At 29.6% G+C, this 12,563-nt stretch overlaps 1 protein-coding gene across 1 annotated transcript in view; it reads right to left on the bottom strand.

Annotated features, from left to right (window-relative positions):
* Positions 1–5,841: 5,841 nt before the first annotated feature.
* LOC113378860 (adenylate kinase 7-like) overlaps positions 5,842–12,563 on the bottom strand; it is a 13,972-nt gene continuing 7,250 nt past the window's right edge. The window contains exons 9-15 of the mRNA XM_026619491.1: positions 12,360–12,464; positions 11,993–12,274; positions 10,603–10,920; positions 10,328–10,501; positions 8,620–8,958; positions 8,187–8,558; positions 5,842–6,066 (exon numbers count right to left, since the gene is read on the bottom strand). Coding sequence (XP_026475276.1) covers positions 5,842–6,066; positions 8,187–8,558; positions 8,620–8,958; positions 10,328–10,501; positions 10,603–10,920; positions 11,993–12,274; positions 12,360–12,464 — 1,815 coding nt within the window. The remainder of the gene's footprint in view (positions 6,067–8,186; positions 8,559–8,619; positions 8,959–10,327; positions 10,502–10,602; positions 10,921–11,992; positions 12,275–12,359; positions 12,465–12,563) is intronic.

Raw genomic sequence — 12,563 nt, 5'->3', positions numbered from 1 at the left:
CATTATTATAGTAAATTTTAGAGGCTATTATTCTTTTCAAGAAGGTAATTATTAAAGAAAATTCTGCAATATATATAGTATTTAAATTCATCAATTAAAAAAGTGTGTTCTATTATAATTTTAAAAAGATATTGTTTCTTTCAAGAAGATCATTATTAAAGAGTACATCTCTACAATAGACATTTAAATTCTTTAATTAAAAGTTGTGAGATTTAGTATATTATCAAGAACATGATCTTTTTCAAAATAATCATTATTTATCATTATGATCATTATCAAGAAAATCATTATGTCTTTCAAGAAAATCAATATAATAGTAAATTCTACAAAAGATTGTTAAATTCTTTAATTATTTTTTCAAGAAGCTCATTGTTATAGTTCTACGCAAAATATTTAAATTCACAAATTAAAAAGTATGACTTTAAGTAAAATTTCAAGATCATTTTTTCTTTCAAAAAGATATTATTATTGTAAATTCTACAGTAGATAAATTAATTTATTAAAAAGTATGATTTTAAAAAGATCTTAAATGTAATAAATTCTACAGTCAATTAAATTATTTAATTGAAAATTATGAGATTTAGTACATTATCTTATTACACATTTATCACATATTAATTATTCAGAAAGTCTGAGTAGATCAAGAAAATCATTATTTTTTCAAGATAATTATCATAGCGAAATTCCACAGTAAATCTTTAAATTCATTAAATACAAAATATGAGTTTAACAAAATTTCAAGATCTTCTTTGTTTCAAGAAGAAAATTATTATTGTAAATTTTACAAAAGTTAGTTGAATCACTTAATAAAAAATCATTAATTAAAAATTATGAGATCTAGCATATTTTCAAAGTGATCATTACTTTTTTAAAATGATCAATATTATAAAAAATTCTACGGTGTTGAAAAAGACCCTTAGGTCTTTCGAGAAGATCATTATTATAGTAAATCTGGTATATTTTCAAGGAGATCATTACTTTTTTCAAAATGATCTATATTATAAAAAATTCTGTATTGTTGAAGAAGATCCTTAGGTATTTCAAGAAGATCATTATTATAGCAAATTTTGAAGTAGATATTTAATTTAAATTCATTAAATGAAAAGTATGCGAAATATAAATTATATATTGGTAATCCAAAGACTCCTTTAAAAAAATACTTTAAGACTCCAGCTACTGCAGCCTCCTTACATTTTAGTTAAATGAATTTCTATAATATATTTCTATTTATACTTATGTGAAATATTTCACCGATATAATTTAGTTATTGAATAACCATCTCTTTTAGTCATGGGATTCTTTATGACCTAGTTTTAATAATTGGAAAATTTTCAAGCGTTTTATATAATGCAAAGTTTAAACATTTCTGCATTTTGAACCAAGTCCAGGAAGACTTAATAATAATGAAGCAAGAATCATTATTATAATAATAATCTTACTATAGTAATTAAGAAAAATAAATGATCAAAACAAAATTATAACATCTGGTATATTCTACATATTATTTTTTCAAGAAGATCATTATTTTTCAAAGAAGCTCATTATTATAGTAAATTTAAAAAAAATTAATTTAAATTAAATAAAAATTATTAAATCTGGTATATTATTAGGATTTTTTCTTTAAGAAGATAATTATTATAGTAAATACTACAGATTATTGTTTTTTCAAGATCATTATTTTTTCAAGAAGCTCATTATTATAGTAAATTTTACAAAATCAATTAAATAAAAATTATAAAATCTGGTACATTATTAGAATTTTTTTCTTCAAGAAGATAATTATTATAGTATATTCTACAGATTATTTTTCAAGAAGATCGTTATTTTTTAAAAAAGCTCATTATTATAGTAATTTTTTTTAAAAAAAATATTTAAGCTAAATTAAAATTTAAAATCTGGTGTATTATAAAGATTTTTTTTTCTCAAGAAGATATTCTACAAGAAGATATTCTACAGATTATTTTTCAAGAAGATATTTTTAAAAAAGCTCATTATTATAGTGAATTTTAAAAAAAGATATTAAAATTATTCAAATGAAAATTATAAAATCTGGTATATTATTAGGATTATTTTCTTCAAGAAGATAATTATTATAGTATATTCTATAAACTATTTTTTCAAGAAGATCAAAATTTTTTAAAGCTCATTAATGATTTTCTCAAACAAAACATAAGGATCTTTTCACACTATAGAATTTTTTATATTATAGATCATTTTGAAAAATAATGATCTCCTTTGAAAATATACCAGATTTGCTGCTACATTAATGATCTTCTTGAAAAGCCTAAGGATCTTCTTCAAATCACTATAGAATTTTTTATAATATGGATCATTTTGAAAAAAAATTGATGATCAATTTGAAAATATACTAGATCTCACAATTTTTAATTAATGAACTGAAATATCTATGTAGAATTTACTATAAAAATGATCTTGAAACAATATAACAACTTATACCTTCAATTATTGACTACTATAGAATTTTTTATAATAATTGCCATTTTGAAAGAAATAATCTTCTTAATTGTATACTAGATCTCATATTTTTTAATTAAATTATTTAAATAACTTTTGTAACATTTACAATTTTCTTCTTGGACCAAAAAAGATCTTGAAATTGTGCTAAATTCAAAATTTTTATTTAACGGTGATGTATTAGATAATTTTAACTAAATATATGGTTTTGTTAAAATAAATCCAAGACATGGTCATGAATAAGTTTTGATCTAATTTTGGTTAAGAAAAAAACAGAATACATGGCATGCACATGATATCTTTAAATAGTTTTAGAAATAGTTTTCTTACATTTAGCATTGTCATTGTTATTTTAGTACTCTAAAATCAAAACTATATATAAACACATGTACAAAATTCACAATAAACCATTTTTGGACTAACATAAAACTCCATTGCCTTCGAATTTATTAAAACCTAACCTAACTTACATCGTGCCGACATATTAAGTAACAAAACTTGTTTTCCATGAATAAAAATTATATATTCCGACAAAAATTTATTATTTATTCATCTCATATGCGTTAAATACATTAACAGCAAATTCAATGCCAAAAAAATAACCGAAGGTTATGTGTTATTTTAGGTTATGTGCAAAAAAAAGGGGCACTGAACTTAATTTAAAGGATCACCCCAAAAATTTTGACAGATGGTGGAATATACATTTTAGGTACTTATTAACATAAATATTATGTCTGTAGTGATTGTAAATAATAAGTTTGCAAGTAAAATATGGATCGGTGTGGTCATAACCAAAAAAAAATGTGTTCTAAAAATATATTTACAAACTTCTTAAATCAAGTACTGTAATTCAATACTTACTCATGGAAACCTACAGTACACCATAAAATCCTTTATTATTCACTACACAAATTTTCCTCTTTCTTCCTTCCACAATTTTCACAAGTATCATTCATCACTTTGCACTTTGTAGATACTTTTATTCACAATTTATATTTTATTTGATCGATATTCACACAATGTACAAGTTTTATTAATATATATTAAACCAGATGCAAAATGTATTATCTAAGATTTGTTACAAAATTCACATGCACTACATAAAGTAACCTACCTTCTCACATTACAACTTCTGGCATTCACGTGCAACAGTAATTCTGTTCGCAGAGCCATCTCGAGGGTGTAACTGTAAATGACAATTGAATTTAAAATTTTGACAGATATCTGTCATAATTTTAACTGTCATGGATTTAATAACAAATATGGATTTTTGATAATAAAAATATATTTTATATATTATTATTACTTTATTAAAAGTGTTTATTAACTATATTTCTTGTTACAAAAGATTTTTTATAAAAGCACAAGCATTAAATGCTTCTGCCATCTATATACGTTTTTTGACATAATGGTTAAAGCTAATTTAGAACCAAAGTAAAATATTTTTGTTAACTTCCCGTAGGATGGTATAGTAATCGCAAAAAAATCGAATATGAAAATTTTTGCATATCTTTACGTTTAAAAGGTTTCTAAACGTTTTGGCATACCTTAGAAAAAATGTATGTATGCGAGTGTGTGAGTATGCATGTGTGTATGTATTTAGGTGCGGATACAATTTTTCGTCGATGATTTCGAGAACACGGCTCAACCGATTTCAATTATTCAAAAAACATTTGATTCCTACCGATAACCTGACGTGCTGTTTAGTTTTTGGTAGAGGCAGGTCTAGCCATTTCAAAGATACGGGGCAAAAAGTGCCAATAATGGTAATTAAATTTCTGAGAGAACGGAGTGTCCGAATTGAATGATTCAAAAAACATTTTATTTGTATTAAAGTGAAGAATCGGTGGAATTTTTGGGAAAGCAGGTCTAACGGTTCCGGAGATGCGGAAATCCAATGAAAAGTGAAAGAAATTTCATTTGACGGACAAAAATGATCATTAGACATATGCACATCAAATTATAACATATTTTATAGATATTTTAGTAATAAAAACATATATTTTTACATTTCTATAGGTTCTATACTAATGTTTATTCGTTTTACTATGACGCGGCGCTCACGCGCTTCGATATTTCGTTTTTACGCAGCTAACATATCGCGATTACTTTGAAAAAAGTTAAAAATTTCCAAAATATTTCAAAGCATAAAAACCCCAATTTTCAAAAAGGTCATTTTTTTCCAAAAATTTTAAAAATCTCAAAAATCGTTTTTTTTTCAAAGTTCTAAAAAATATTTAATCCTATTTAAAAATTTTAGGTTTCGGTACGGGAAGTTTCAGCAATTTGCCTTAAGGCACGATGCCATGCACCAATTTTTTAAATTGAATTACTATTTTTGGCACTTTTTGCGCCGAATCTTCAAAACGGCTAGAACTGCCTTTGCTGAAAACTAATCAGCACGTCTCCTTATCAATTAAAGTCGAATGTTTTTTTAATCATTCAAATCGGTTGATCCGTGTCTCTTAAATCGTCGACGAAAAATTGTATCCGCACATACATACTCACACACACATACATACATTTTTTCTAAGGTATGCCAAAATATTCAGAAATATTTAAAACGTAAAGATATATAAAAAGTTTCATTTTCGATTTTTTTGCGATTTTGTAATTACTATACCTTTGTGAATATGCTAAAAACATATGATTTTTTTTACTTATTTTGCATATGATTTATAAAAAATGTAATATTTTGCGTATAAATTGTGTTAAGTTTCTAGAAGCATTGATGACTCTCATTTCAGTGTTCTGTTTTTTTAAAACTTCTGTCAAAATTATTAAAGTTTCTAAAATTTTAAAATTTTGAATAGAAACTGAAATTTTTAATATTGCCTATAACATAAGTTGGATATGAATACACATGGTGAGCCAATGGAATTCAAAATCGGTTCAGCAGTTTTGAAGTCCATTTCGGACCAACATTGTGGCACGTACTGTATTACTATTAACTAAATAGTGCGGTCATTTAAGCTTAAATTAGGTAAGAATCTCGGAATTCGAGATACCCAGTTGTAAGTCTGTAAATACTTGTATATTTATACCCTAAAGTTGTTTCAAAACCTACATATGGTAGGGTGTACGCAACATATGTAGGTTTTGAGACAACTTTAGGGTGCCAATATATAAGTATTTACAGACTTACAGCTGAGTATCTCGAATTCCGAGATGAACTTACTATAATGACTGGACTAAAAATTATTCACAGTCTTCTCATCCACATATATATCTGTGCCTAAAAATAATCTTTTGTAAAATCCTTTAATAATTAGTATAATTTATTTAAACTAATTTAAATAATTAATTTATTAGTTTAACTTATTTAAACTAATGTCAACAGTATAACGTTTTTTCACTACATTTCCTTTATTGCTTTTCTGGCGGATTCAACACAAATTGTACACATTGCTCCAATTCATTCATACTTTGTGTCCAGGCCGGATCGAATGCCTTTCCTTCAGGATTTTCACGAAACAAATATTCTGCTAAATAGTCAATTGGATCAGAAGGACGTACGCGGGCTACTTCTAATAAACCACGGGTCAAAGTTGGAAGAACATGTCTGGTTAGGTAAAGACGGAGTGGAGCAGCCTAGAATAGTAGATGCAGATTAACATTGAAAAAAAAGAGTGCGCGTAAGGTTCACACGCGATTGAGGTAAAACTTATTTGCTACTGTACAAGATGGCATTTAAGTAAAAATAAATAAATTATATAACAATTTTGAATAATGTTTATTAGTAATATGGTGGTAATACTCGCGATGCACACATTTATTAATATTAACCATTATACATTTTATATGATAAAAAATTATAAATTATATATTTACAATAACATTAAAAATATGAATAATATTTAAAAACAATCATGTAATTGGAGTCATACCCATTGCTGGATTTACAGTAGGGGCAATCGGGGCTACTGCCCAGGGCGGCAAATTTTGGGGGACGGCAAAATTTGGATAGTGAGAAAAAAATTCTATACAATATAATCAACTTTTTTCAACAACATTTTTTATTTCAAGAAATATAATTAACAAAACATAATACGATTGCAATGCAAAATTTGGGTTGAAATAACCGATAACTAAAATTTATTATTTTGCATTGCCTCCCTCTCCGAACATAAACTTTCAAATTGGTTAATAAGTTATCAAATTTGGCCATTTGGCTAATATAAAGATCCGTAAACAAGCTGGAAGTTTAAGAAAAATATGTTTTTCAGCTTTCGAAACCTCTTACAATAACGAATTTGTGCACTTCCAAGCTTATAAAGTCGAAAAAAAATTTAAACTAGTGACTCATGGCATTGTGCCTTAAGACAAATTACTGAAACATCCCGTACTGAAAATTACATTTTATAAAGAGCTTTAAAATTTTTTGAAAAATGAAAAAAAAGACTTTTAAAGCACATTTTTTGTGTTTTGAAATATTTCGAAAATTGAAAATTGATGAGCTTTTTGCAAAGCAATCGCGCTGCGTAGCTGTTTCAGAGAAGAAATATCGAAACTCAATTACCAGTTTTCGTAATTGCCTGTTAGCACGTTCTCCCCATCAATACAAATCTAATATTTTTTAATTTTTCAAGTCGATTTCGAGAACACGGATCAACCGATTTAAATGATTCAATTCCTATTGATAAGGATAATTGAAGATATTATAATAATAAGTATACATTTTGTTTACATTTATATGCGTTCTACGACATTGTTTATCCGTTAGACCGCGACGCGGCGCTTACGCGCTTCTATATTTTGTCCCTACGCAGCTGAAGCAGCGCGATTGCTTTAAAAAAAATTCGAAAGTTCGTAAAATTTCAGGGATGAGGCGGCATTTTTGTCAGTGCCCCGGGGCGCCAAATTTCTAAATCCGACCCTAATTACAATGACAAACCGATCATATCGTATTTGAAGTATGACTCATACTTCAAATACGATATGATCGGTTTGTCATTGTAATTAGCATTTAGAAATCAACCTTCATTAGAGATATGAAGTAATTGCTGATTAATAACTTCCATAAAATTCGTTCGCACAGTCGATTATGTTAAACAACGCCTAAACAAATATTGTTTTTGCAACTTCACTCATCATGTAATAATTGTGTTTGAAGAACTTCATGTAATTAAAATTAACGTACATTCATTGACTGCTTGTATTTTTTTTTAATTTTTTTATTTTTTCGCTGGCGATATAATTTCATTCTTCAAACAGGTGTAATATCTGTCTTGCCTAAAAAATGTTTTCCATTTTAATAACTTCAAAAATTTATAGAGACTACGATTAATATAGAAAAAAAATCTAATCAATAAATTCACGTTTAGTACACGGCACAAATGTTTAATTTGTTTTATTATTTTCATGGAGCAGGGTAAAAAATTCTTCTAATTCGGGTATTTTTTATTAAATCAAGATTTGTACTACGATGTAACTTTAAAATGTTTATTTATCTATGACGATTTCCTTGTTATCGGTATCGGTACGCAATCAACGTTGATGCCGGTACGCATACAACGATAGATCTCTATTCACATACACGACGAATAATCACAATCGACCCGTATTGAAATGATTTTATCGAGAGCGAATGACGAAACATTGGGACTCGACTCTTATCTTATCTTATCTGCCGTAACGCACTTCCGTTGCATTTGTACGGATTTACACCCTAGTCGCGCCTAAAGAAGTTTTACTTCAATAATTATTATTACCTGACTGGCCAGCAATGCTTCTTCTTCCTCCCGAAGTTTCTCAAACAATTGTGTCCAATCTTCCATCGCCTTTTCTCTCTGTCTCCTAACTTTGTCCAATTGTTGCTGTTCCTTGAGTTCTTTTTCATGCTGTTGATTTTTCTCTTGTTCACGTTTTTTGATGTTACCCAATTCTATTTCTATTCGTGTCAACATGAAATGTTTTGGTGGCCCAATTCTATCGCAAGCGATATCGAAAACAGCCTCAATAGTATCATATTCTTCGACTGATATCAATTTTGGATGACGCTCACATTCGTCGAAAAAGTTCAGGGAAGTGTTTGTGTCAGTATTTCTGGCTCTAAATTCCGATAAGCGACGCAACATTTCATCCTAGGAGAAAGAAGTCAAGTAAAAAATATTGCCAGTGATAATTAGGTAAAAGTTCCTTTACCTCTGTATAATGTGTTCCTTCTACTTCGCATTGCGGCAACTCCATAACCCTTCGGCACAGAAAGTAATCTGAAGCTTCGAGCGAAAATATATTTATTGGCATGATGCGATCATCGAATTTGGGACCTTCTGCATCATTTGCTTCTTCGCCAGCATCTTCTCCTCCTAGATCCGATAAACCAAAAATAGCAACAGCCTGAGCCAAGTCTTTTGGCCATCCATCTAATATATAACCTTGGTTTTGGCAAGGAGGACTTAACAGCATCTCCTTGAAAAAGCTTATAATATAGGAATCTGCAAGTCGACCTCGGGGGTCAGCTGCCATGTTGTCTTCAATTTCCTACAAAAAATTATAACTAGTTTGTATTGGTATTTTGCCTTGAGGCAAGTTGCATGAACTTTCCGATATGTGTAAATAATCGACTTAATAAAAAATAAATTGGTGGACTTATTACCCATATTTGAAAACAAACAAACACGTTAATTCGGAGTATTTTCTAAAAGCAATTTCAAAAATCAATAATTGTTACAATTGAACCAATTTTCGTAGGACTTTAATGGTTTAGTATGTTCATTAAGATCAAGTACTCTATCGTTATACCAAGCAAAATCGTCTAATTTTAATTTCAACAAAACGTCAAAAAACTACTCAATTTCTTAAAAATTGATGAATTTTTAAAATTAAACTACTTGTCGTAAGGCCGTAATATTTCAGTAAGTTCTATAAGACGACCATGATATATATCGTAAAAAAAAGTTCCATAAAAATCTGCTTAATTTTTTTTTAATTACAATAAAACGGCTCGGTAGATTTTTATCTAATACTAATCAGTATCATTCCCAACTAATATCTTTCGAAAAGTTTTTGATTTTTTTAAATCGATTCGGTAGTATGAGCTTAAATGTGGGCGAAAAGTTTAACACTTTTCTTCCAAATTACAAAGAAACGGCTTGGCAGATCGTCTCACAAAACTGACAAACGATAGTCTTCATTGAGGTACATAGAATGGCTTTTAAATTTCTGAAATCGGTTCAGGCGTTTCTGAGCAAATGTCGATGAAAGGTCTAATTTTGACAAATGCCAAAAAAAACGATATTAATTTTTGCAAACTTTGAAGAATTTTTAAAATTAAACGAGTTGTCGTAGGGCCGTAATATTTTAGTATGACCTATAAGACTATGGTATCTGCCGTCATAAAAAAAACATAAAAATCGTCGAAAAAAAATTTTTCAACACTTATTACAAGAAAACGGCCCGGCTGATCTCTATCAAAAACTCATCAGCACGATTCCCAACCAATATCTTTTGAACGGTTTTTGAATTTTCAAAATCGATTCAGAATTGCGGGTTAAAACTTGGACGATTTTTTTTTTACTTTTGTGCTATTTACAAAGAAACGGTTCGGTCGATCGTAGCGCAAAAGTGACAAACGATAGTCCTCATCGAGATACATCGAATGGCTTTTAAATTTTTGAAATCGGCCCAGCTGTTTGTCGATTTACGGCAAAAAATCTGTTCACACACACATACACACAAATAAACACATACACACATACTTTTTCTAAATTTGGTCTCATTCGATTCAGAATGGCTTGAAACGTCGGGAAAACATAAAATTAGCGAATCGGATTTTTTTATGAAAACAAACTTCTCCTTCAGGAAGTAAAAAAAATGTTATTTTGATAGTTCTATATAAGTTTCATATCACCTGCAGCAAGCTCTTCAAAGCTCGTAAATCCATTTTGGGTTCTCCATCCCAATCTTCACCTTCGGTTTCTACATCATTTTCATCAATAGGCTTTCCTGAATCACCTGCCTCTTGTTCAAGTCGAACAATATCTCGTTTCAATCTTTCAATTTTATTTTGAATCACACTTGCAATCTAAAATCAAAAAAACTACATGAAATATGTATCAACAATTTGTAAAAAAATGTAAATTCATTGTATATATTATAAATTAAAATTCTATTACTTTCACTGACCGTAAGATGATGTGCACCATAATGATTAGCAAGCATTTTAGCCAATTCAGTTTTTCCTGAAGCTGGTGGACCATGTATAAGAACTCGAATTGGTGGATCAAGATTATGAGCTTGGCGAAACTCGTATGCGAGTATTTTTCCCATGGCAAGAATGCCGAGATCATTTTGAAAACGAATTCGACTAAAACGACCTGGCTCCATTGGAACATTTGCCATCAGTTGGTCGAATGACGACTGATCAATTTCTACTGGTTGGAAAAAAGCATGCTCTTGTGGTACAATTTTGGTTACTCCGTAACCTAGAGATTTACTTATGACCTGGAGGAAGAATAAATTTTTTATAGACACAAGACCATGAAAAACCTTTTTTAACTTCCCGTAGGGTAGTTATAGTAATGGGCCGAAAATCGAAAATGAAAATTTTTGCATTTCTCCACGTTTTGAAGGTTTCTGAACATTTTGGCATACCTCAGAAAAAATGTAGGTGTGTGTGTGTTTTGTATGCCCGCACTTTTTCGTCCACGTTTTCGGATTAAGCGATTTGAATGATTTAAAAAACATTCGATGCCTATTGATAGGGAGATGTGCTGATTAGTTTTTGGCAAAGGCAGGCCCAGCCGTTATGGAGATATGGAGCAAAGAGTGCAGAAAATACAAATCGAGTTTTTGAGAGAACGGAATATCCGATTTGAATGATCTAAAAAACATTCAATTAGTAATGATTGGGAGAAGAGGTGATTAGTTTTTAGCAGAAGCAGGTTCCGCCACTTTAAAGATACAGAGCTAAATGTGCAAAGAATGGCAGTTTTTGAGTGAACTAAGCGTCCGATTTGAATGATCTAAGAAACTTTCAGATTGTATTGACAAAACAATTGCTTTTGAGGATAAAAAATTATTACATCTTTTATTTTCCATGAAATATTTTTGTAACTTTGGATTAAAAATTCAAAAAATTACCCAGGCTAAGTACAGTCTAAGCGCCACTCTGGTACAAATGTTTACCCAAGTGCGTTTATTGAAGAATGTGAAAATGCCGCCAAGTTAAGCACAGTCGAATGTGAAAATGTCGCACAGAATTATTTGCAAACGCGTTTAGACTGTGACTATACAGGAGCACTTTTTCAATTTTGTGTAACTATTTTAGGCAACTATTTTTTTGAAATTGAATTCGAAGTGAAGTGACGATTGTTAATGTTCTGGAGATAAATTGATTTATGATTAACATTTGATTTGCTCAGATAAAACAAGATAGCAAAAATAATGAAAGTTACGGTTTTTGTAATAATATATTTGAAAACGTTTAAAATTTCTCGAATTTTTCATTACGGTAAGGGAAGTTCCAGCAATTTGCCATAAGACACGATGCCATACACCACTAGTTTATACTTGCCTTAATTGCGTCCTTCATCACAGCATTTGTTGGTTCGACGGCTAGAAAGTACTTTTGTTTTTTGACTGGAGGATCCGCTATTAGGTCATAAATGCATGCAGCCAAATCTTGTACATGAATTGTTGGCACTACGTTATTTCCTGGATGAAATACTGGAATTTCTTCATGGTTGTTAAAAGACATTTTAAATGCGTATTCCAAGACCTGATTTTCAGCACCATATACTAAACCGCAAGCTATGATTGCCGTTTGTAATTTTCCATCCTTGTGATTCATGCCAACCTAAATAGAAATTTGAAACCATCTTGAAACAGAGTCCTACTTCTCAAACATACAACTAAAATAATATATTATTTTCCATTCCTACCGTCATCGTTTCTTTCTCCAATTCAATATGCAATTTAAAATTAGGATGTGGTTTTCTTTTCCTATAATCAGTTTCACGCAACGGCAGTTTTGATCTTGAGTCCAACTTTTTGGATTTGGCCCACGTCATAAAAGATGACACCAAATAAAAGTAAATGTGCTCATTTTTAGGAATATTCGGATTGGTTTCCACTTCTTTATCCAA

This window comes from Ctenocephalides felis, unplaced genomic scaffold (assembly GCF_003426905.1).
Source record: "Ctenocephalides felis isolate EL2017-DRISC unplaced genomic scaffold, ASM342690v1 CF-g0.4_SCAFFOLD_00845, whole genome shotgun sequence".
Lineage (NCBI taxonomy): Eukaryota > Metazoa > Arthropoda > Insecta > Siphonaptera > Pulicidae > Ctenocephalides > Ctenocephalides felis.
Note: the sequence above shows the minus strand (reverse complement) of the source record. Positions and strands in the feature narration are given on the sequence as shown.